Here is a 26,362-nt window from a genome sequence, read left to right as displayed (position 1 = left end):
ACCTGCTTGCCAATGGTAATGGTAATAAAATCTTCTGCCGCAAGGTAACACTGGCACCTGGTGAGTAAGACATCTTGAAGTGAAACACACATTAGATCAACCATTGTTTCTTCAATTTAACACTGGAATCCCAAATACTGAGTATGTGACTGAAATGAAGTCCGCTCTATCAAAGGAATAAAGATGAAGAGATGCACCATCAAAAGTAAAATACAATTTTGAGACAAAATTGGTCAAGGATTAAGGATCAAAGGTAGGGAGTAATCGGAGGAGAATATCAAAGCTACATATAAGGCTATGGATACATACTGTAACCATCCCAAACTGGGGTGTACATAAAACTTATAATGAAATAATAAATAATAGACACAATATGACTAACCTGTACTGGGAAGGGGGTCATTAAACATAGAAGCAATGGATTTACATTAGAAAATATTAAGCAACTGAAACTATGACAAAGGTATGATATCAATAGAATACATGATAGAGGCTCAACAAGATAACTTCTGAACTTCGAAGCACCATTCTGGACATAAGGACCAGTTTTTCTTTATTCCTTTGTGAGATATGGTAAGTTCGCACATTTTCTTTCCTGAAGGAAAGAATTAGATTGCTTTTTAATAGTAATGTGGTAGTTAAAAAAAATTTTTTATTTATTTATTTATTTATTTATTTTGTGGAAGCAAACTTACCCTTGAACAAAATCTTACTTTATTTAATTGTACTTTCCAGTCAAGATGGCACCTGCATACAATGCTCCTTTAAGGCTGATTTATACTTGTGCGTACAGGCTACGCCATAGGCCTGATTTATACTTCTGTGTAGCCCTACGCTGTAGCAAGCATGCGTAGTTGTGTCTGCGTCGCTCTGTAATTCATTGCCAAAATGCTACTTGGTGGTGGGGTTTCTATGCCACTGTGTTCAGTTTCTTCATGAGAGACATGGACGAGGAAGTGCATTTCAAATATTTTCGGATGTCTGCAGGTAGATTTGACGACTTGGTTCATCGTCTCCAACCATTTATTTTGCATCAGTGTACAGACATGGCAGAGAAAAGCAATGGGAAATGCGATGCTACGAAGCCGATCAATCACAGTTGTTGCGGTCTGCGTCGCCGCGATGTGTGAGTTACATTTTTGGGGAGGTGCACGTCACCCTACGGCGTACACTTGACGCAGAAGTATAAATTGGGCTTTAGTCAACATATGGCCCTTGTGGCTAAAGGGATCGGGTGTATGGAGGGAAGGCAGGTACCGTGTTCTGAGTTGGATGATCAGCCATGGTCATACTGAATGGTGGTGCAGGCTTGAAGGGCCGAATGGCCTACTCCTGCACCTATTTTCTATGTTTCTATCTTTGGGATAGATCATGAAACCATATTCTTCACTTCTTTTATGTCTTTTACGTTTGTTTTTCATCTTAGATGTGATACTGGAACTGTTGGAGCCTGTGATATGCTGTTTGGAGATCATTTGGGTGTCTTTGAGAGGATTCTGGGAGCAGAGGCAGCATGAGTGAACCACATGGAGGGCAAGCTGTGGAACGGTGGCCAAGCCAATGCTGGTCTCCATTTTGCTGATTAAAGTTTCCATTGTTCGCTGATGAAAACGATGAGAGAGATTGCAACATCAAGGTGAATGCAGAAGTTTGGAGATCGTTTGAGTGCTTCAGCGCTTGGAAGCCTCCGGGACGGGCCACGAGCTGATGTTTGACCTCATTCCGCGGATTAAAGTAATGAGGGAAAGTAAAACATTGTGGTGAATGTGGAAGGTGAGCACTGGCTGCTTGCCTTGTGTTCGCTGAGGATCGCTCTGCTATGCAACCAGAGGGGAGAGCCTGCCACTGTGCCCGGAGGATATTACCCTGGTTTTCTGCATTTTGGATGTGGACTTGGACTATAGACTTTCTTGGTCTTATAGTGTTTTTTGTATTCTGTTTTTCACCCGATCTTTCTTGTTTTTTTGTGGGGGTGGGGGGTTACAGGGGTCGATGTGCGTGTTCCATTTTGTTTGTTTTTTCTGTGCAGGAACAATTTGGGGGTTATGTGCCTGTTCCATTTTTGTTTGCTTTCTTGTGCAGGGAGGGGGTATTTAGGGGCTGATGATCATGTTGTCTTTCTTTTCCTTCTTGGTTTTATGGCTACCCAGAGAAGAAGAATTTGAGTTGTATACTTTTGATTATAATAAATGAACTTTTGAACTGAAGATAAATTTCCCAGCTGCCTTGTAGGACTTGAGCTCACTTATGCATCAATGGTGTGAACTGTGACTTTTTTTGGGGGATTCAGCTTTTTATTTAAAAGTCTATTGATAAATAGTCACATAAATGAATAGCCACCCAGTTAGTAGTTGTACAACATTGTACGATAACTCTTTCCAAGGATCTTAGTACTATGGTTATTTTTATCAGTTATTTACAATAGCAAAATATGATAAAATACTAAATTTAAGTATCAAAAAGTCACATGCAGGGTTATAAGATCAGATGTCAGAGGTTTGGATGAAGGAACAGAAGCCTTCAAGGCATCCATGTGGAGTGTGCACATAAATCTTTTATTCAGGTGTTTCTGGTTTTCTGTCACATCACAAGGTCTTCTTGAGAAGATGGCGCCAGCAAACAATGGTACTACAGGCAACAACCTTCATACAGTTCATGAAACTACTTATTTTACTTTTTTCACATATGATTCTTCTACTATTGGAACCTAGGAGCTACATTTTGATGGTGTGTTTTCAGGCTAATTGAATGGTCGGGTGTTTTGCTGTTCAGTGAGGTTTTGAACAGGGTGCGCAGCTTGGAGGCCAAGAAGCCTGGAGACTGAGCATGAGCCCATGTTCGACTCCATTTCTCGCTGATCTTGCTGATTAAAGTGTCAAGGAAGATTGAAATCAACAAAAATGAGAGCGAATGGTGAGCATGTGCTCAGCATCGGCTATCTGTGTTTGACTGGTCTCTGTCTTGCTGCTCCCAGAGGAAGATTCGGTCTCTCTCTCACTCCCCCTTTTGCTCGGTGTTGCTGGCGTCTTGGGACTTGAGGGATGCAGCCTGAAGATTGGACTCTAGCTCATGTTATGATGTGCATCTGGGTTTCTTATTACTTCCTTTTCATTGCTATTTTGTGCAATTTTGATAAGGGTAGACTGACTGTGCAGCCTGCAGTCAATGAACTTCACAGTGCCAAATTGAACTCAGCGGAACATTCATAAACTGTTTCAATGACTTCAGTTCACTGTTTTAAATTGTGTTTTTGCTAATTTTTTGCCGTTTATGCAATTCCTTTTCCTTTGCGCGTTGGGGGTTTGGTGCTTTTCTTTGAAGAGATTCCATGGCATTTCTTTGGTTCGTGGCTATGGGAAAACGAATCTCAGGATTGTATACTGCATACAAACTTCGATAATGACTGTACTTTGAACTTTGTATGGGTTGGTAAGTTGACTAATATAAATTGCTTCTAGTCTGTAGGTCAGTGAAGCTCAGAGGCTGATAACAATGTGGGGAGAAGCTAACAGGATTAGTCTAAATGGGAAGTTGAATGTTAGTGTGGACTCCATGGGCCAGGGCATGTTTCCATGTTGTATCCCTGTGCAACTTAAAATGCAATTACTTAATTTCATTTTGCAGCAGTAACAAAAAAGAAACAAATAAGAATCACATCTGCTCTTACCTCTGACATTAATGTGTACAATTGATTGAGACAGGTAGTTAGGTTGAAGGAGTACTGTTTTATAAGAAAATGAATGGTGCTATTTTTCCCATAGCATTGATTTGAACCAGCATATTTTCTAACCACGTGTTGCATCGTATTTGACTTTATTTTCCTAGATCTGCACAGTGAACAACAGGAACTGGTACTGCGTCTTAGTTTCAACAACCCATGTTCAAGTTAAGAATGAAGGGCGATCTTATTGAAATATGCCAGAACAGGGTAAATAGCATGATGTTTTCACTAGTGAGAGTCTTGGCTCCAAAGTAAGGGCTGATTTAAAATCAAGGTACGTTAAAACACACAATCTAGCACTTTTGCCAGCTTGTGCTGAACAAGCAGATTTTCCAGTACATCCGATGCTATTCTATTAATGCTCTACTTTTCACTTTTCTTTACATGTTATGCATGAAACTTGAATATTTTTCAGTGAACTCAAGAAAGTGGCACTTCAGCAGCATGAAGGGGGTATGAGAATCAAGATTTGCTAAGATTGGAAAGTGGATTATTAGAGCTTCACTAGGTAAGATGTTCTTGCAGAGGATAATGGATCTCTGGAATACTCTGTAGCAGAGTTATAGAAGCTAGATGATCCTTAGTATTTAAAGTGGAGGTAGATAAACATTTGGAAGATCAGGACTGAAGGCCGGGGTAACTGGCACACAGAAACTAAGGTCTGGAGTAGATCAGGTACAATTGATCATGGGGCAGACTTGAGATCTGATTCATCTTTATTCTCCAATGCCTTATTGTGTAGGTTGCCCATTTTCTCAAAGATGCGCTGGTTAGGTTAACTGCTTTAGATTGCTTCTGGTAGAAGAATCAAGGTGTTTTTTAATGGCCAATTGAGAGAAAATAGGTCCTGGGGAAGCTGGTGGGTGAACGGGATTGATAGAAGAGACAATCAACTGTTTAACTTTCTATGCCATAAGGGAATATGAGAAAAAGATATCAAAATGCACAACCTCCCCTTATTACATTAGCCTCCATTTTACAATTTATGGGCTTTAAAACTTGTTTAGACAAATATAATCAATTTCTAATGTGCTGTCCATAGCGTTATATACTGCTTGAGGAATAGTAGTTCATCTCTGTCTAGGTACACTGCAGCCTTTTGGCATTCTATACCAAGTATCTTGCATTTTCTATTTGCATCAGAACTGGCTAATTCTGCTGTCAAGTCTGTGCATGTTAATGCATCTGTTATATAACTCAGCTTTTCTCTTTCCCTAAGCACTGTCTCATGTGTTGGGCATTGCTAATATTATACTTTTGGATTCAGATTTAGCAACAACTCTCACTTGTATTTCACAGCTCTTTTATATTGCTTTATTTTCTCTCTTTACATACTCTTAGGAATTTTGAAACACTGGAATGAACTGGACAGTCTCGATGTCACCTGATCAGATATTCCCTGTCCCACTCATTTTTTTCCACACCCTCTGTAACTTGAAACTAACTTTGCACTTTCACAGCTCTGAGTCAGGATCCTCTAATTGAAATGTTAATTCCATTTTTCCACAGGTACTGCCAGACATGCCTTTCTTTACTTCAGATTTCCAAGACCAGTGTTTTTTGTTGATTTTCAAGTTCTTTATTTTTTCAACCCTGTCCTTCCTTTCTCAACTCACAAGAATACTTTACGAATAAAGTTTGGCAACTTTACAAATAATATTTGGGTTGGGATAATAGTGCATCTCTTCCATTGCTCTGATATTACTGGCCCCTCAGCAACATTGTTTATTCTTGCATGAACTCTGGTGGTCTTTGGCTGGGAAAGTCTGTCCCTCAGCATTCGACAGTGGACTAACATAGCACAGTCTAACATAAACATTCAGCAAAATTAAAACATGGAAGAAAAACATTTCCATTTATAATAAACCACATATCAATTAGTCATTAAACTAATTTAAACAGAGGCCAATATCTCATTTTCAGCTGGAGGCAAACTGGATTATTGTGACAAAAACCTGAGGGACAGATATACTAACCTTAGTACTAGGAAAGTATGCAGAAGATCAAACTGCCAAGTTCACAGGAGAACCTGGCAATAGACATGGGCAATGCTGCAATGTCCTGTATATCCCTGCCAGCATTGGTCTTTTGCAGAACAATATATCGGGCTTACAGTGAGTAGATCTTCTCAAAGTTATTTTTCATTTTCTCAGAAGGAAATGTATATTATTCTCAGAGAAAGTAATCACAACTTGGCAAATAGACACAAGAATGCTTAATTTTAGAATGCTTGAATTTCCCAGCCTCTGCAGAGTTTATTACTCTCACATGGTCTGAGCAGGTGGTAAACAGAACAGCAAATGGATTACAGATTCCACAACACTACAGGCATTGCTAAAAAAAAAAAACTAAGTTATAAACTTATACACGCTAATTGCTGGAGGAACTCAGCAAACATCTCTGGAAATGAATAAACATTGATTTTTTGGGCCAAGACTTCTTCAGGACTGGAACAGAAGGGGAAAGATGCGAGAATAAAAAGGTGGGAGAAGGGAAGGAGGCTAGAAGGTGACAGGTGAAACCAGGTGGGTAGGAAAGGTTAAGGATTAGAGAGGAAGGAATTTGATAGTGGAGAGTGGACCATAGAGAAAGGGAAGTAGGAAGCCATCCAAGGGTAGGTGATTGTTGAGAAGCAGTAAGAGGTCAGAGTGGGGAACAGAAGACGAGGGGAGGGGGAGGTAATTTCATTTTAACCAGGAGAAATCAATATTCATGCCATCAGGTTGGAGGCTACCCAGACAGCAAGTTGTTGCTCCTCCACCTGGATGGTGACTTCATCTTGGCACAAGGGGATGCCATAGACTGACATGTCAGAACAGGAATAAGAATGGGAATTAAAATGTTTGGCATTGGCGAAGTTCCACTTTTGGCAGATAGAGCGGAGGTGCTTGAGGAAGCTGTATCTCAATTTATGACAGATCTCACCAATGTAAAGGAGGCTGCATTAGGACCACTGAACACAAAAGACCCGAGCGGATTCACAGGCAAAGTGTTGCCTCACCTGGAAAAACTGTATGGGGCCTTGAATGGAGGGAATGGGCAGGTGAGGCAATTTGGCCGCTTGCAGGGTTAAGTGCTGGGAGGGAGATTAATGCAGAGAGATGAATGGACGAGAATCACAGTGGGAACAATCTCTACAGAAAATGGAGAGGCGGGGGCTAGGTAAAGATATCTTAGGTAGTAGGATCCCCTTCAAGATTGCGGAAGTTGTGGAGAATGATACGTTGGATAGGGAGGCTCATGGGGTAGTAGATGAGGACAAGAAGAACTCTATCACTATTAAGACGGCAGGAAGATGGAGTGAGCGCAGATGTTTTGGAAATGGAGGAGATGCGGTTAAGTTGAAAGAAAGGAAACCCCATTTCTCAAGAGGAGAACATCTCTGATGTCCTGGAAAGTAAAGCTGAATCCTGGGATCAAATATGGCGGCAACAAAGGAACTGAGAAAATGGAATAACAATTTTATAGGATATGGTGGGAAGGAGAAATAGTCAAGATAACTGTGGGAATCGGTAGGTTTATAAAAGATGTTGGCCGAGTTTGTTTCCAGAGATGGAGACAGAAAGGTGAGGGATGTTTCAGAAATGAACTTATCGTTTGCTCTATTTGTACCCTATTTGTACCATTCAAACCAGTCATAAAATACCACTGACTTACCGCAGCCTGCTGCCTGACTGAAGGGATCTCTTGTACTGCAGCAATATAATCCTGTTGTACCTGTTGGCGTTCAACTGAAAGGCAAATCATACTTCTGAGAAACTGCAATTCAGGAGTTCTAAATGTAAAAATAACTATAAAATCTCCCTGTTCATTTTCAACATTTGGATTAATGTAAATTACCATAAAGTCATGAAAACCAATGCACCAGAGAACTGGACTTGGAAAAATTCCACCAAAAATACCCAGATTCTGAATCTGGAACAACAAAACCAACCTCTGAAATTTAAGTACAACATTTAAAAGTAATGCCAGGAAATGTTTCCACTCAGTGTTGACTTAGAACATGAAATATGATTTTGATCCCTCACATCTGTTCCACCATTCAAAGCAACCATGACTGATCATATGGCCATTTTCTGAAGGACTCCCACATCCTTAATTTACATAAATCTATGGTTTTGATATACTCAACAACTGAGCCTCCATGATGCTGAAGATTCAATACTCCCTGGGTGAAGAAATTTCCTCCTAGCCTTACACAAAGTAACCCTAATTTTGCAACTGCTCCACTCAGGTTGTCGACATTCCATTCCAGCATCAACCTTGATACATTTTGTATCTTTCAATTATATCACTTCCCATTCTTATATACTCAAGAACACAGGCCCAGTCTGCTTAATCTCTCCTCATAGGACAAACTTACCCAGGAATCAATCTGCTCAACCTTCATTTAACTACTTCTATTGCTGACACATCCTTCCTTAGATATTGAGACCAGGCCAATACAACATTTCAAGCACCATCTCATCAAGCTCCTGCATGTTTGTACTATTTTTATGTTCACATCCTCTTGAAATCAGGACATCTCACTTGCTTCCCTAACCTTTGAATGTACCTACAACTGACTATAAGGGAATATTGCACAAGCACACCAAAGACTCTCTAAACCCCAATCCCTTGCTGTTTGAAAAATATTCCATTTCCCTCCGAACAAAATGGATGGTCTCACATTTTCCACATTACCTTCCATATGACATGTCCTTTCCAACTGGATACTGATAGTAGATGATCAGCCATGATCACAGTGAATGGTGGTGCTGGCTCGAAGGGCCGAATGGCCTACTCCTGCACCTATTGTCTATATGATATGTCCTGTCTACATCTCCCAGAGCATTTTTGCATCTTTAACACAATTCAAGCTGTCACCTAAATTAAGATCATCAGCAAATTTGAAAAGACTACAGAAATATTGAAGACATCCTGACCTACTCATTTCCTCCAGCATTTTATATGTTGTTCAAAAGCTCCTCCAGTATTTTGTGTATGTTATTGGATATATCACACTTGGTCTCGTAATTTAAATCAATGATACAGATTGCAAATAGCTGGGACAGTGTTCACAGCCCCCAACCTAATAACATGTTTATTTCGATTATTTACTGTCTGCTGAGCCAAATACACATGGCTTTATTTTATTTAATAATCAAGTCTTGTACCTGATAGAAAACCTTATGAAATCCCAATTATAACAACATCCAATGATTCCCATTTAACTATTATATCAGTTACAAATGTCAAACATCCTCCCTCATAAATTCATGTTGACTCTGTTCACACTTTTATGTGTCACATTTGCTCCAGAACAAATTCCAGCATTTTTCCATACTACTGATTATCAGACAAGTTGCTGTGTTTTCCCATTTTCTACTTTCTTCCTGTTTTAACTGCAGTAAAACTATAACTAGTTTCTGAAAATAGTTCCTACCCTCCAACTTAACAAGGATCTGTTTCTAATACTCTCGTTAAACTGACTTGATGTGCATTTTCCATTCACCCTTTAGGCATACTGGGTTCAAGGGGAGATTTATTATATTACTGTGTAACTTAAAAGAAAAGTGAGTAAAAAAAAATGTGCCATGGTATCAAAAGGAATAACACGCAATGATCTGGAAAATCTGCTAGTGTGGCACCACTAAAGCCCTTGGGTGTGTCTTACAGAAGTTTTACAGTAGTACGATTTCCATTGTTCCTTTCTAATCTGAAAGAATCGTTCTAGAATTTATCGAGTTTTAGGAATGGCAACTCGTGCATCCACCAACTTCGTGTCATCTCTATTAAAACCGTGGTTTAAGGTCATCAGGTTCCAGAGATTTATCAAACATCGGTCATGTTAGTTTCTACATTTTTTCTCATTTTAATCTATTTCAGAAGAGTACATTCTAGTATATGAAACATGCAGTCTAGAAGGAAGGAAACTAAAATAGGAGGAGAAGAGGGGGGAGGGAGAAGGGGGCGAGGGGCTTGGAGGGGCGAGAGGGGGCAAGAGGGATACATTTTAGGCAATTAGTTGTATTATGAGATTATGAAAAATATAATTTAACAAAATGATGCTGGATATTTCTGAATTAAATAGGCTCCTATATATATTTTAAAACAAGAGTTCCCAAAAGAAGAATCATCTACTTGTCTGCATCATTATGTTAAACCAATGCAAGAAAATGTAATTTCCTCTGCAATACCTCTATTGGGGAATATTAGAAAATTGACAGGCGAATAGAATTATAAAGAAAAAAGGTTAAAGTAGTCTCAAAGGGTGCCTACCTCTATTATCCAGGAAAACTATGCATGATTTACTATCAATGTGTCAATTCAAACACAAACATGAAACTGTGGCACGTTTGAGAATTCGGTTCTGCATTCTCATTCTGTACATCTGGTTTCACAAAGTAATCCCCGACCATAAGAAATCACAGATGACAGGCACTGGTGATAGACAGAGTAAGGATGTTGTTTATGACAACCTGCAGGCTTTGGAGTTTCTTTCACTTTCTTGGTGTTCTCTTGCTGCTTGAACTCCTTCTGTAAGTTTTCCTGGCTTAGCAACTTCCACCTGTTACTCACCTGAAATTACACAAGTGTGAAATATACCAATTCCATACAGAATACATTTCTTCACTGTAAGATCATTGTGGAGAAGAAATCACCACTGGACACTGATTCAAATATTTAGGCCTTGATCAGGTTTATGATATAACACATGATCCTTAAGATGAGTGCAGTTACACTGCTGAATATTTTCAAAACCTTCAATTTTTATTTGACGTTTCCAGCAGCCGTAGTTTATGCCTTTATAATATGCGCATATAGGAAAAGTGTGCTACCAAGCATATGCATCAGTGTGTCTTTTTAACTTGCAATGTGAATTAGTTCAATGGTTTCTAAAAGCTTTCCCTTTCTTGTATGAAATACTCCATATACCCCTAGGCTAACTGCAGGTAATATCTGACATGTATCCTGACCATGAGATGGGAACTGTTTTCCACCAATTTCAGTCATCTACCTGTAGATCCAAATGACCATTTTATGCACCACTGAAAATTATGCTACAGATCTCGACCTACATCATAACCTTGTTCTTCTGAAGTAGAGGTCCCAAATGCATCCTGCATCAAGGACTAGGAAGCTTATTCTATTTAGCAAGATTAATGCAGTATTTGTAGTTTCTACTTTGAATTAGAATCAGTCTCGATGTTTCCACAGCGGAGACATGAGAGACTGCAGACGCTGGAATCCAGAGCAAGAAACAAGGTGTTGCAAAAACTCTGCAGGTCAGGTGGAATCTGTAGGAGAGTCCTTCTGCCCACCCCACTTCCCTTATTTGTTTTTGTGCTCAACCTTCCTTTCCTATCAGACTCCATCACCTTTGATGTCTCATCTCCCAACTAATTTTGCTATTACCCTCTTCTATCCACCTATCTTCACCCCCCTCCTCCTTTACATCTATCTCCTGCTTGCAAGCTAGCTTGCTCTTGCTCCAATCCTTCCCTTCACTTGTTTATACTGACTATCTTTCCTCTTGGCTACCTGAAATGTCAACTGTCTATCTGCCCTCCATAGATATTGCCTGATCTGTTGAGTTTCTCCAGCTATTTATTTGTTAACATTTCCAAAACTTACTTAATTGTCTGCAGCTTATATCAGCAGCAGCAGACAAATCACGTGAAGTCAGTTTGTTTTCTGACCTGTAAATGAAAACTTGGGGAATAATTTACCAAGTTCCACCAATTATCCTCTAGATAGAGGCCTATAGTACTTACTTCATATATCTTGGTGGAAGGATCAAACTTTGCTGCTTGAGAGATGAATGCACTACTGTCCTTGCAAGGCAAATACTAGAAAGAGACAAAACTATTTTAACTGGTTGAGGAAACTGGGAAAAACAGTTTTCAGAGAAAAATTTGACCTCTGTGGGAAACAAAAGTCATGCATTCATTAGAATGTGTGTGCCTGCTGGGTATTTGTATTGGCAGTTAAAATGGAGGCTCATGTGATTTCTTACCTCTGCCTCCAGCACCTCTTTAAGAATGTAGTTTCTTCCTGCAGATGTCAACATTTTCCATAACAGGTAAGGTTTTTAGTGCCTGTGTTAGCAATATTATAAATTAGCTGTGAAGATTTCTTCTGATCAGATATCCCTGGTAATCTGTTGTCATTTTGTTATGTATTTACCTTTTTATTAGAAACTGAACAAAGTAAGCTACTATACTCAAGACCTCAAAGTGAGATTGAGATTTGTGAAAACCTAACTAACCACACAATATAACAGCAGACAATTCCCACACATTTGTGCATCTGTACTGGGCAACCAACACAAAAACTATTTCTATGGAACAACTCAAAAAATTGTAAAAGATATATATATATATATATATTAGTACTGTAGTTCTGCATAAAGCATCCAATCCATTTTATCTTATCTCCTAAAAGACTCATTAACAAATGTATAAGTGGATCTCCAGGTAAAACTAAAGTTGAATATTTTTCGCTGCAACTGATAAGTCTGTCATTTGCCTAACGTACACTTTGCTAATCTCATTAGAAAAAGGTAACTAACTGTATAATAGGGTAGAAGCTGCAAGAAGTCGAGATTAAAGATTACAGGTCAATTTGCGCACCAGCCATAGGAATTATTTTGACCACAAACATTTGCATTAAGCTTTACTGCCTTTGCAAGCAATAGATCCATGAAACAAGAAAATAACACCATCAGAAATAGCAGGAGTAGGACACCTGACTCCTTTAGCTGCCGTGCAATTAAATTATGATCATGGCTAATCTGACCTAGGCCTCATCTTTTCGTCTCCATGGCCTTCTTCCTTGATCTGTCTCAAGTTTAAGGAATCAAATCAATAATCTAAAAGTAGAAGTAACTTCTTGAAATAACTTTAGTAATGGTACTGATGCACGCAATGCCAATGATTACAAGCTTTACCTTACTACCTGACCAGATTTATTCTAATTTGTTCTTCTCCATAGATAGTATAATTATTATGAAGACTCAAAAACTGGCCTTTTACAGTTGTAAAATAGAGACTGTGATACCCCTTCTCACTCATGTCAAATACAGACAACAATCTGCTTAAATAAACTGTAGACTGCAGATCTAAAAATAAATTTAATATAGTGTTGTGATGTACAGGTCAACAACAACCTGCAAGACCGTAAGACACAGGAGCAGAATTAGGCCATATGGCCCATTGAGTTTGTTCCACCATTCAATCATGACTGATTTATTATCTCCCTCAACTCTATTCTCCTACCTTCTCCCCCTAACTTTTGACACCCTTACTAATCAAGAACCTATCACTCTGCTTTAAATATACCCAGTGACTTGGCTTCTACAGCTGTCTGTGGCAATGAATTCTACAGATTCCCCAATCTCTGGCTAAAGAAATTCCTTCTCAACTCTGTTCTAAATGGGCATCTTTCTATTCTGAGATTGCACCCTCTGGTCCTAGGCTCTTCCACGATTGGAAACATCCTCTCTACATCCATTCTACCTGGACCTTTCAATATTCAAAAAGTTTCAATGAGATTCCTCCCTCATTCTTCTAAACTCCACCTACTACCAGCCCAAGGCCATCAAACATTTCTCATACGTTAATCCTTTCATTCCTGGAATCACTCTCATGAATTTCCTCTGAACCTTCTCCAACGCAGCACATTCCTTCTTTGATGAGAGATCGTAAACTGCTCCAAATGCAGACAAAATAATCCCTTATAAAGCCTCAGCATTATATCCTTGCTTTTATATTCTAGTCTTTTCCCTAAATCAACCCAATAATGGCTTTTTCAGTTATTGAAAGTAGGGCTCAATACTTCAATGGGATTGGACTTAGTTCACAACAAAGAGCATCAGCTTCTTGATTCTATTCCACTATTTCAGAAATTCCAACTCTTTACCACCCTTAAATGGTTTTGCTGCAATTTTTAAAAGATATCTCTATCTTCTTGACTCTGCTCTGTCTTCAACTATATTAGTGAATTCCTTTACCATTTAAACACCTCAATCTCTTAGCCATTTAAAATGTTTTCTTAAGAATGACACCTCAACAATGCAGCACTTCCTCTCCACTACACTGTGTCAGACTGTACCGTTTTATCATCTTGCAGCGGGAATTGAAACCATAGCCTTTTCATCTAGAGATAAGTATGCTAGGGATTGAACGAAGTTGACCTCAGGAAAAAGAAAGGTGGATACAATGAAGCAAATGACATTTTTCTATCGCGTCCTTACACCGCACTGGGAAACAAGCTAAGCACTTTTATATAGAGTTCTAGATAACTTGTACACTGGTCCAGAGAAATTAGTTTAAATTCTATTATGATGTTTAGAGAATATAATTTCCAGTAGTAACATATTTTGGCATAAAGACTTCAGAACTACGAGATATTTGTAAAAGACTATCTGGTTCATTAATATCCTTTGAAGAAGGAAGTCTATCTTACTACAATCTAGTCTATGTGTAACTCCAGATGCACTAATGTGGTTTGATTCTTAACTGCATTCTGAAAAGGCCTAGGAAATATATAGCCCATAAATTCTGGCCATAGTATTGGCTCACATTTGTGTAAAAATAAATAAGCACCTTTTAATAGCCAATATTAAGTGGTACAACTTACCATTCTGAAAGGGTTTTCAAATGATTCCAAAATGGCTTTTGCTTTTTGTTGTGCCCCTGTGCACTTTTCACATTCCTTTTTATTCAAAACAATATCCTGTGGTGAAAAAGATTATCACTTATTCTACATAAATACATCTTAAGGAGACAACCCAAGCTACTTTTAAGCAAAAATAAATACGAGATTGCGGTGGCTTAAGATCTTGAGCAACGCGTACAAAATGCTGGAGGAACTCAGCAAGTCAGGTAGCATCAATGCTTATGACTTATGAGTTCCTCCAGCATTTTGTTCCTGTTGCTTTAAAACATTGTTGTTTTTGATACTTCTATCATTTTAATGCACAACATTGCTCTAGACTAATTTATTGGAAAGGGAATAAACTAAAGGTTGTAAAGTACAATGCTGCAGTACTACCAGATTGCACATTATAATCAAATGTAATCTTGGATTAAAATTCATCCCTTCAGTTAGTTCAAGCAATTGGTGACAGATTGAGGAAAGCAAAGAAGTTATTCTAATAGATCCGAGAAACACAGCCTTGGCTCAGTTGGGGAGAGAAAACGTCATGTAATATGGAAGTGAGCCGTGTACACCAGCAATGCTGAGCTTGTACCTTTCAGCTGGGATAGTTATAAGCATTCAATTGTGCTCAGGGAAGGGAGAAATCTCATACCTCCCCAATGACTAGTTACCTTATGGAAAATTGATGGTGTACATGGATATCTGATGACAGCATCTGTGAAGTCATTTGTCATTTACATAGACAGTGCAATATCACTTTATCCCAGCATAAATCAGCAATTTCAAACAAATGCAACTGTGAAATTCAGGGAAACCCATAAGGAATTGGCTCCGAAATTCAGTTTTCCAAAATAATGTGACTGAAACATACAATTAAACGAGAGAAAAACAGAAAACTTGACTTGATCAGCTGCTTAACTCAGACCCACAGTACTTTACTTAAAACTCACTGTTTGGTTAATTAGCTACTGGAACACACAAGGATGCGGTGTAGACTAGTAATTGGTATCAAATAATAAAAGTACCTACATCAAATATTGTGATGATCGGTTTAGTGGCACTGAGTGACAACGTCTCATTAGCCTTCAAATCTGGAAACAATTTACTGGATTGCATCAGTGGTACTGAAAAAGAGTAGCGGGTACATTGATAATTTCACAACATACATCAAGCAAATTGAGAAGAAATCCTTTTTAATAATGTGATACACGTTAAATCGTTGTTTTAAAATGAATGAAAATGCCAGTTGGAAGTTCAGGCAGTGCGAATTGTCAAAATATAGGGAGATGGTATTGGTGGAGAGTGTGATGGTTTGCAGTGACAGATCTGCGCATTATCTTAAGTACCTGAATAGTAACAAATTGCTGGGAATAATACATCTCCCCAGCCACTTCAGCATGATGCAATATAAATTAACTAATAAATCACACAAAGGCTCAAACCTTGGCTAAAATTTAAGGTGGATGCCTTTCAGCCCACTTTTGAGATACCTCAATAGTTTCAGACAGCTACTCCAGATTCCAGTCATTCACTTAAGCAGAAAGCTAACTTATAAACTTGATTCAGTCAGTGTAAAGTACATATTCCCTAAATTTTCTAATTCTTTATTATCTTACCAGATGTCATAATAATTATTTGGCTTGGATACACCAACCATTCTATTACACCTTGGAGAAACAATTATCTTGATTGCTAAAACTGCCTTCACTCACACTGAGATTTATTAAAGCAGATAAGACAAAGCTTAAATGGATTATTTTAATAGTTCCTGCTCTCAGATTCACATAATTTCTGGAACACCAGACGTTAACTTATAGTACTACATCTTTACTACTTTTTCTGATGGAGTGAAGGGATAGGTAAATAGGGGTATAGACTAAGAACAATGATTAACTAATGATCAATCACCCTGTGGGCGACTCAGCTTACTGTTTTGGACAGTCAAAAAGAAGCTTTACCCAGCAAACGGTGACATACTAGTCATTGTTCTCTAAAGATAGGCAAAGGTTCAAATAAGGAACTATCTGATCATGCAGAAGCATCTCAAGGTATAGCTAAATATGGGAAGTATAGTGTAAGGGGCTAGGCTGTTCTGGGGAAAAGGGGAAGGTGTCCGAATGAGTAACTGATGGGCTAGCTTTGGCTTAAAATAATTATAACTAACCAATGATTATTTTACATTGAATTGTATCTTAGCATGTGATTGAAATGATTCTAATATTATCTAAACTTGTAATCGTAAGATTTCCTGCTACCTGACCAATGTTATAAATTGTGGAGGATTGTGTAATTTGGGGGCAGTGTCTGGACTGGCTTTTCTGGGAGATCAGTCTGTAACTTCCTCCATAGCATGCTATGAGTAAACAATGCAAACATGAGGAAATCTGCAGACGCTGGAATTTCAAGCAACACACATCAAAGTTGCTGGTGAACGCAGCAGGCCAGGCAACTTCTCTAGGAAGAGGTATAGTCGACGTTTCGGGCCGAGACCCTTCATCTGGACTGACGAAGGGTCTCGGCCCATAATGTCCACTGTACCTCTTCCTAGAGCTGCTGCCTGGCCTGCTGCGCTCACCAGCAACTTTTAAATGTGCTGTATGAGTAAAGAATAAAGGTTTGAAGAAGAATTACGTGTGTTAGTGTATTTGTGGTACGATTGTCTTTGCATCGGTCGGTCCAGTATGACATTTCAGGTTATAAGTTCCAGACTTCACCCTGCAGTCTGGGTGGAAATATTTTTTCCTCATCTTTAATCATTCTAACACTTACATTAAATTTGTACTCATGAAGACTCCTTTGCTCCCATTAAGCCATTTTTAGATGCATTACAGTTGGAGCCGATTTCCACCAATTAAATGTGTCAGGAAACATTAGAATTAACAACTCATAAACCTCCAGATTTTGAATCAACTCTCTGAATAAAAGATGACCTTCTTAAAATAAACAGTAAACTGAATTATTTTATTTCTATCATCATGTATACTCTACATTCTTCAGTATGAATTAATTTTGAAAAAAGGAAGTATTTTAACACATGTACCATATATACATTTGCATTTTCCGTGCTTCCCAATACACAGAATAGTTGCAATTGATGGGGATGGGGTGGTTGCGAACAGAAAATCAGATTTCTATGATATAGTTACTGCAGAATCTGGAATACAAAATAGGAAAAGAAAACATTGGGGAAAAAATGAAGGAGAACGAGCTGGGGAAAGCAGTGGGCAATTCAGGGGAGAATGTACTTTATAAAGCAAGACCATATCTGGCAACTAGATCAGGGACATTTAAGAGACTCTTTGATTCGCACATGGATGGACAAAAAATAGAGCAAAATGTCATAGAGAGGTATAGCACAGAAACATGCCCTTCAGCCCATCTAGTTCATGCCAAAAACCATTTAAACTGCTTACTCCCAACAACTTGCACCGGGACCACAGCCCTCCATATCCCTGTTATCCAAACTTCTCTTCAATTTTGAAATCAAACTCGCATGGACCACTTGTGCTAGCAGCTCACTCCACACACTCTGAGTGAAGAAGCTTCCCCTCATGTTCCCATTAAATGTCTCACCTTTCACCCTTAATTCATGACCTCTAACTGTAGTCCCATCAACGCCATTGGAAAAAGCCTGCTGCATTTACCTATCCGTAACCCTCATAATTCTGTACACCTCTACCAAATTTCCACTCAATCTTTTACGTTCTAAAGAATACAGTCCTAACCTATTCAATCTTTCCTTATAACTCAGACCTGGTAACATCCTTGTAAATTTTCTCTGTACTTTTTTTAACTTTGCTTACATCTTTCCTGTAGGTAGGTGTATAATTTTGGTCACAATACTCCAAATTACCACATCTCACAATCAAAATAACATCTCACCTTCTGTAATCAATACATTGATTTATGAAGTCCGATGTGCCAAAAGCTTTCTTGACAACCTTATCTATCTGTGACACCACTTTCAATGAATTATGTACCTGTATTTCCAAATCGCTTTGTTCTACCACACTTGTTAGTGCCCTACCGTTCACTGTGTAAGACTTAATTCGGTTTGTCTTACTAAAGTGTATTAAATTCCTTCTGTGATTTTTCAACTCATTTTTCTAGCTGATGCAGATCCCTCTGCAAGTCATGATAACCTTCCTCACTGCCCACTACACCCCCAATCTTGGTGTCATCTGCAGATTTGCTGAACCAGTGAACCACATTATCATATAGATCACTGATAGAGATGACAAACAACGTAGCCAGCATTGATCCCTGCGGACACACCACGAGTCACAGGCTTCTAGAGAGGCAACAATCTACTTCCGCTTTATAGCTTTTCCCACAAAGCCAATGTCTAATCCATTTACCACCTCATCCTGAATACCGAGCAACTGAACCCTCTTGGCCAGCTTCCCATGCAGGACCTTGTCAAGTGCCTTACTAAAGTCCGTGTACACAACACTCACTGCCTTGCCTTCATCCACTTTCCAGGTAACTTCTCTGAAAAGCTCAAAAGATTGGTTTGATGTGACCTGTCAGGCATGAAGCCATGCTGACTATCCTTAATCAGTCTATATTGACCCAAATACTTACAGTTGCAAGAAAACATTTGTGAGCCCTTTATAATTACCTGCTTTTCTGCATTAATTACTCATAAAATGTCACTGGATCTTCATCTAGGTCACAATAATAGACAAACACGTTCTTCCTCAACTAATAACACATAAATAATTGTACTTTTCATGTCTTTATTGAACACATTGCTTAATCATTCACAGTGCAGGCTGGAAAAGTATGTAAGCACTTGTACTTAGTAACTGGTAGAACCTGCTTTAGCAACAATAACCTCCATCAAACATTTCCTGTAGCTGCTGATCATTTTTGCACAATGGCAGAGAGGAATTTTAGACCACTCGCCCATACAAAACTGTTTCTGTTCATTAATATTTCTGGGATACCTCGCATGAACGGCCCTCTTCAGGTTATGCCACAGCATCTCAATTGAGTTAAGATCTGATCTGATTCCGCCATTCCACAACACAAATTTTTTTTTAAATTATTCTGTTGTTGATTTACTCTTGTGTTTCAGATCACTGTCTTGTTGCATCATCCAACTTCTATTAAGCTTCAGGTGACGGACCACTACCCTGAAAAGTGTCCTGTAAAATGTCTTGATAAAATTTTGAGTTCATTGGTTCCTCAGCAATTGCAAGTAGTTGAGGCCCTGAGGCAGCAAAGCAGCCCAAAACTATGATTCTCCTTCCACCATGCTTCACATTTGGGATGAGGTTTTTGTGTTGGTGTGCAGTGCTCTTTTTTGCCAAACACAGCAGTGTGTATTTCTGCCAAAAAATTCAACTTTTGTCTCACCTGTTCATAGAACATTATCCCAGAAGAGTTGTGAGATGGTCTTTTACAAACTGGAAATGTGCAACAATGTTTTTTGGGGGAAAAAAGTGGTTTCCTCTGTGGTGTCCTTCCATGAACACCATTCTCGTTCAGTGTTTTTCTTATAGTGGATACAAGAACAGAGAATTTAGCAAGTTCTAGAGTCTTCTGCTGTTACTCTTGGGTTCTTTTTTCACCTCCTTCAGCACTGCACGTTGTGCTCTTGGTGTGATTTTGCAGGATGCCCACTCCTTGGGAGAGTAGGAACAGTATTGAATTTCCTCCTTTGTAAACAATTTCTCTTACTGTGGACTGATTAACACTCAGGTCTTTAGAAATGCTTTTGTAGTCTTTTCCAGCTACATGCATCTCTAAAATTCTTCTTCTAAGGTCCTCTGAAAGTTGTTTCGATTGAGGCATGATGCACAAAACAGATTTTTCCTGAGAAGAGCAGGCTCTGTCAGTAACCTTTTTTTATAGGGCAGGGCATCTCTACGACCAATCTCAGCTCATTGATTCAAACACTTGATTTCAAATAGCCCAGAGGTACATGTACTTTTTAAACCTAGGCTGTGATTGTTTAAATGGTGTACTCAGTATTGACAAGAAGTAGAATTGTGTTATTAGTTTAGGCAGATTGTATTTGTCTACTATTGTGACTTAGATGAAGATCAGACCACATTTTGTAAGTAATTAATGCAGAAAACCAAGTAATTGCAAAGGATTCACAAATTTTTTCTTGAAAATGTATATATCCAGTTCCTTAGAATACCTCTCAGTAACTTTCCCACAACTGATGTCAGACTCACTGGCCTAAATTTCCTGGTTTCAGTTTACAGACTTCTTTAAACAGTGGAACAAAATTGGCAATTTTCCAATCCCCTGGTACCTCTCCTGTTGCTAAGGATGCTTTAAGTATCTCCGCTATGGCCCCGGCAATTTCTGCACTTCTTCCTTCTGTAGGGTCCGAGTGAGCACCTTGTCAGGCTCCGGGGATTTATGCACCCTGATTTGCCTCAGGTAGCAAACACCTTCTCCTCTATAATCTATACAGGGTCCATGAAGTTGATGCAGCTTTGCCTCACTTCTATAGACTCTGTATCTGTCTCCTGAGTAAATATATATTTAAAGAATACATATAAGATCTCCATCGTCTGTTTTGGTTCCACACATGGATTACCATTCTGGTCTTCCACATGTCCAGTTTCGTCCTTAGCAATCCTTTTGCTTTTAAACGATTTTTTCTTAAGTATTCTCTTGCATTTCTTGTACTCCATCAGCACCTCATTTGTTTCTACTTGCTCATACCTGCTATGCACCTCCTTTTTTATCTTAACCAGGGCTTTGATATCTCTTAAAAACCAAAGATCCCTGCACTTATTATCTTTACCTATATTCTGATAGACATAAACAAGCTGTGTACTCTTAAAATTTTGTTTTTGAAGGCCTCCCATTTTCCAAGCGCACCTTTGCCAGAAAACAGCCAGTCCCAATCCACACTTTCCAGATTAATTCTGATACCACCAAAATTGACCTTTCTCCAATTTAGAATTTCAACCCACCAACCAGACCTATCTTTTTGCATATTTACTTTGAAACTAATGGCATCGTGATCACTGGGTGCAAGATGTTCCCCTACACAAACTTCTGTCACTTGCCCTGTCTCATTCCCTAGTAGCTAGTATCGCACACTCTCTTGTTAGGACTTTTACGTACTGATGAAGGAAACTTTCCAGAACACATTTGACAAACTCTATCCCATCTTCTCCTCTTACAGTATGGGATTCCCGATCAATATGGGGAAGTTAAAATCACCTACCATAACAACCTTATGTCTTTTGCAACAGTCTGCAATCGCTTTACAAATTTGCTCCTCTAAATCCCCAGGACTGTTGTGTGGTCTGTAATACAGTCAGCTGGTCATACTTACTTTTCAGTTCCACCCATAAGGCCTCACTGGTCAATTTCTTCAGTCTGTCCTGACGAAGCACTGCCGTGACATTTTCCCTCACCAGTAACACCACCCCACCTTCTCTGTCACGTCTAAAACAATGGAACCCCGGCTGTTAGTCCAGCCCCTCCTGCAACCAAGTCTCACTAATGGCTACAACGTCACAATTCCAGGTGTTGATCCATGCACTGAGCTCATTTTCCTTTCCTATGATACTTTCCCACTGTGTGGGAGGGAAACGTCAGATTGATATTAGAATAGGTTGAAAGGTCTGCGGGTAAAGTTGGGAGAAAAAATGATAAAGTAACAAATATAAAAATATCTACAAGCATCAGCCTACCTGAGCCATGAATCATCTGCACTTCATCTGAAAGGTGGGAATTGTCATGAGGTCCAAAGAGCAAATTCTCAGCTTTCTTTAAAACAAAATGAGTAAAGTCTTAAAATGGCAGTATCTCCAATTTCATCAGCTAGTCACTGAAATACCAGCGAGAATCAGATTATCTCACTGAATTATATTACTCTGGTCACTCAATAAAAAACAAAGTATTTCATCTTCCTAGGCAGCTGGATGACATACAGAGGACATTTCACACAATTTCTTTTATTACTTTAGAGTTTCACCATGGAACTAATTGGATGTTTATCAATGAGTTGAATACTTACTGCCTTTACTAGTGGGCTTGTCTTCTGTGGCAATGGGGTTGATTCTGTCTGGAGAAAAAAGCATTACAAGTGAAGCAATTTCTGTTTTTTAAAATCATAGAACACTACAGCACAGAAACAGGCCATTTGGCCCACCTAGCCTGTGCTGAACTATTAATCAGCCTAGTCCCATCAACCTTCACCCAGACCATAGCCCTCCATACCCCTCCCGTCCATGTATTTTTCCAAATTTCTCTTAAATGTCAAAATCAAACCTGCATCCACCACTTCCGTTAGTAACTGGTCCCACACGCTCACTATCCTCCGAGTGAAGTTGCCCCTCATGTTCCCCTTAAACATTTCACCTTCACCATTAACACATGACCTCTAGTTCCAATCTCCCCCATGCGCAGTGGAATTAAAAAACTGCTTGCAGCTACCTCATCTACACTGCACATAATTTTATATACCTATCAAATCTCCTCTCATTCTCATACGCTCGAGGGAGTAAAGTCCGAACCTGATCAGCCTCTCCCTATAACCCAGGTCCTCAAGTTCTGGCAACATCCTTGTAAAGATCCTGGCAATATCCTTGCAACATCCTTGAATTCTGAATGCTTAGTATTTTCCCTCAACTCAACTTCCAAAAGCAAATTCTTTCACCTGAAATCTTTGAATGAAATTCATCTTCTAAATTATTTTGATACATGGTTATTCTTGCATCACTGCCCTCTTGAAATGAACTGTCAACAATAGTAAAAAAAAATCCTGTTCCATTTTTACAGAATTATAATTCCTCTTACTGCATTTCTTAATGTGTGCCAAACACGTTTATTACGAGTATTCAAATCAACTCAAGATAAGTGGACACATAAGTCTAGAGAAAAAGAAGCCTCTATTCTTATCCTAAAAAGGCAATTTATTTTGAACAATACCTCCCACAAGTAAAAGTATTCCTCTGCTTTGTACCCTATTAAGAACCTTGAACACCATGTGTTATAATTCTTTCAAACTCCAGGATACAAGTCTACCTCGTCTTCCTCACAAGACAAACTGGCCATTCTAGGTAGGGGCCTAACAAATTTTCTCCAATCTGCTTCCAATGCACTTATATCCTTCCTTAATTACAGAGAACAATACTGTACACAGTATTGTATTATGTAGTCCTAGCCTGGTATAATTGATGTATAAACTCCCTGCATTTGCATTCCCTGAGCAATAAACAGTAACACTGTTAGCTTTCCTAATTACTTGCTGTAACTAAGTACAAACAATCTGGAAATCATGCACTTGGTCATTCAGATCCTCTTCCATCTCAGCCACCTATCATTTAGATGAGGGTTCTTTTATTCTCACCACAAAAAAATAATTTCACCATGCTACCTCCTACATTATGAGTTTTTATTTTTCAGAATAACTTTTAATGCTGCATTGTTCAAATGCCTTCTGGAAATTCAAATATAGTGCCTCCACAGGTTCACCTTTCTTGACAACATATCATTTCTTTAAATAACCCCAATAAGTAAGTTTTATTTTCAGAAAATCTCATTGATTTTGTCAGATTACCAAGTACCTCGTTGATATAGATTTTGTTCTCAAATGGTTACAAGCTAAATTAGATGCAATAGTGGTGTTGTAAGAGGCTTCTAGATGAACACATGAACATGCAGGGAATGGAGGGATACAAATCAGGCACAACAGATTGATTTCAATATGGTATCGTGTTTAGAACAGACATCATGACCTGAAGGGCCTATTTTTCAATGTTCTATGTGTAATGCTCTGGTTAAGATTTCTACAGCTATGCTCTGAGGTAGTTTTATTTTAGAAGTTTTCATGTTAGTGTTAGTATTAGTGTTTTGGCTTCAGCTAAATATAAGGAGCCATGTTGTCCAACATAGGAATGTTGTGTCAGCCAGCCAGGATTGTCTTGGTATGTGTTGTCACTTTCTGCCCAGGGGAAGATTCAGGAGAGTTGGGCGAGGTCAGATTTCTGAAGGACAGTAGTCTGGTTTGGGGTTTTGAAGGGAAGCTGCTGAGCGGGGCACAAAGGAAGATGCCGCAGAATGCCGCTCGAAGGACAGACCCCTTTGTTAGAAGTGTTTTATGCAGATGAATGGCCGCATGGAGAAATTGTCAAAACTCCTGAGAGAGCCAGTTTGTTTGAGAATGTCTTCGAGGAAAGTTTGAACTGTGGCTGGTGTCCTTCATGCAGAATGTGGGTTCAGTGTGAGTAAAGTGATACCTCTGATTACTCCAGAAATAAGCTCCAACATTTACATGCATATTAGACTGGTTTAACTGTAAAAGGCTCAAATCTTAATTTTTTTTCCTTTTCTGTAACTGTCAAAGTTGAAAATTTGGCAAATATACCTCCTCTGTAATTTTATGCTGGTGTATGATGTTAAATTTCTGGCAAACGATAACTTCGCATGAAGCAGTGTTTACACAGCATTCACTACAATTAATGTTCCTTAATGTGAACATCCCAACTTTCCTGCTTGGTTGAACCCCAAATCATACCAACCCTAGATGTATATAGCTTATGAAAGGTGGCCTTCTCACCGCTGAGTCATGTGGCTATTAGCAGAGTTGGTTAACAAGCCAGGTTTGTATATGAGCCCAGTGAAAGGGTTGCTCATGTACTGCATTCAAGATTTGATGAATGTACTCCACAATGACCAAAAGATAAACAAACTACAAATTGCCAAGAGAAAATTTAGATCCCAAAGCAATCTACCACCAAGTATTAGAAATGAATGCAAATCTTCAACCAATCCCCACAAATTTTACCGATCACTTTCATAATGGGGTTTCCACTCTCTAAGGGCAAACCTGTTTAATTATTTTATTCAAGATGACTGGAGAGAACCATTAATTTATGAATTTCAGGTTTAAAACTGTTTGCACCATTACTCAGCTCAAAAAAACAGTGTAAATTCAATGCATCCTAATCTGCCCCATAAGAAACATACTTGCTTTAATGTCTTAATGGAGCTTGGGCATTGGTAGTAAGACTTGCACTCATTGGCAATCATAATTATCCCAAAAGTGAGCATCTTGTGACAGTAGACTGAGTTTCTTGATAGGAAATTTCAGAAAGCTTTTAAGAGTTACCCACCGAACTGTGTGTCTGTAGCTACTAGTCCCATCAAAGATGAGAAACAATCCTTTGCTTTCTTATAACTAAGGCCCTACTCTGGCACTTACAAATCTTATTTACAATGATAAGGTATCTGTGCTTATGGAACTGACATATTCTAAAGTGCTAGTACAATTTCAAATGTTTCACACCCTGATCCTTACAGTTACTTTTTTTTACCACATTGTTAGCTTTATGCTCTTACTGCTCGCTCACTTAAAGGCTAAATATATCTAAAATTATCAACAAGTGCGAGAAAGAAATTCCAGACAATACATTCATTCAATTACTGGGGCAAAACAAAATCACATTAAGCTTAAGCTTTCAAGTCACATGCTTTGATAACTCTCATATGACATTACACATGTTCTGAAGCAGCAGTTCTTAAACTTTGAGCCATGACAAGAGACAGGCAGAAACAAAGGGATTTAGAGGGGGAGAATTTCATTCAACATGGTTAAAGAATGCTTCTGTAACCTGAATTGTTTACGACAGGCAAAAGGCAGCAGAGCTCACAATAATTCAGTGAAGGTGATGGTGGTCAAGTAAAGCCAGAGGCACCTGCACATGAATCTGTGACCTACCAGAAAGGTGTTCACACACATCAATCTCTGTTCTAGAGGAAAAGCAAAAAGGCTGCTATCTAAATATATCAATGTGGTTTTATTTTATGCCATCATTAATTTAATAGAAATTACTAACTGCATTACTCATATTTAGAGTCGTAGAGTCTATGACTATGAGGTACAGAAAAAGAACTCTTCTGTGCATGTGATCCATGCCAAAAAAGATGTCCATCAAAGCAAGTCTAATTTGTCTGTGTTTGTCTCTTATCCCTAAACCATTCATTTGCAACTGTAAGTTAAAAGGAAATTTCATT

The 26,362-nt window shown here is 38.8% G+C and overlaps 1 protein-coding gene across 4 annotated transcripts in view; it reads right to left on the bottom strand.

Moving 5' to 3' along the window:
- Positions 1–26,362, bottom strand: part of exosc10 (exosome component 10) — a 73,916-nt gene that overhangs the window by 10,438 nt on the left and 37,116 nt on the right. For 2 of the 4 annotated variants that reach the window (XM_072245086.1, XM_072245087.1), the window contains exons 15-21: positions 22,362–22,409; positions 22,036–22,111; positions 15,395–15,489; positions 14,345–14,440; positions 11,479–11,553; positions 10,183–10,282; positions 7,379–7,452 (exon numbers count right to left, since the gene is read on the bottom strand). In XM_072245086.1, the coding sequence (XP_072101187.1) occupies positions 7,379–7,452; positions 10,183–10,282; positions 11,479–11,553; positions 14,345–14,440; positions 15,395–15,489; positions 22,036–22,111; positions 22,362–22,409 (564 nt within the window). The remainder of the gene's footprint in view (positions 1–7,378; positions 7,453–10,182; positions 10,283–11,478; positions 11,554–14,344; positions 14,441–15,394; positions 15,490–22,035; positions 22,112–22,361; positions 22,410–26,362) is intronic. The other 2 variants (XM_072245088.1, XM_072245089.1) reach the window with 1 other exon arrangement.

The sequence above is a fragment of the Mobula birostris genome, chromosome 27, assembly GCF_030028105.1.
Source record: "Mobula birostris isolate sMobBir1 chromosome 27, sMobBir1.hap1, whole genome shotgun sequence".
NCBI lineage: Eukaryota > Metazoa > Chordata > Chondrichthyes > Myliobatiformes > Myliobatidae > Mobula > Mobula birostris.
Note: the sequence above shows the minus strand (reverse complement) of the source record. Positions and strands in the feature narration are given on the sequence as shown.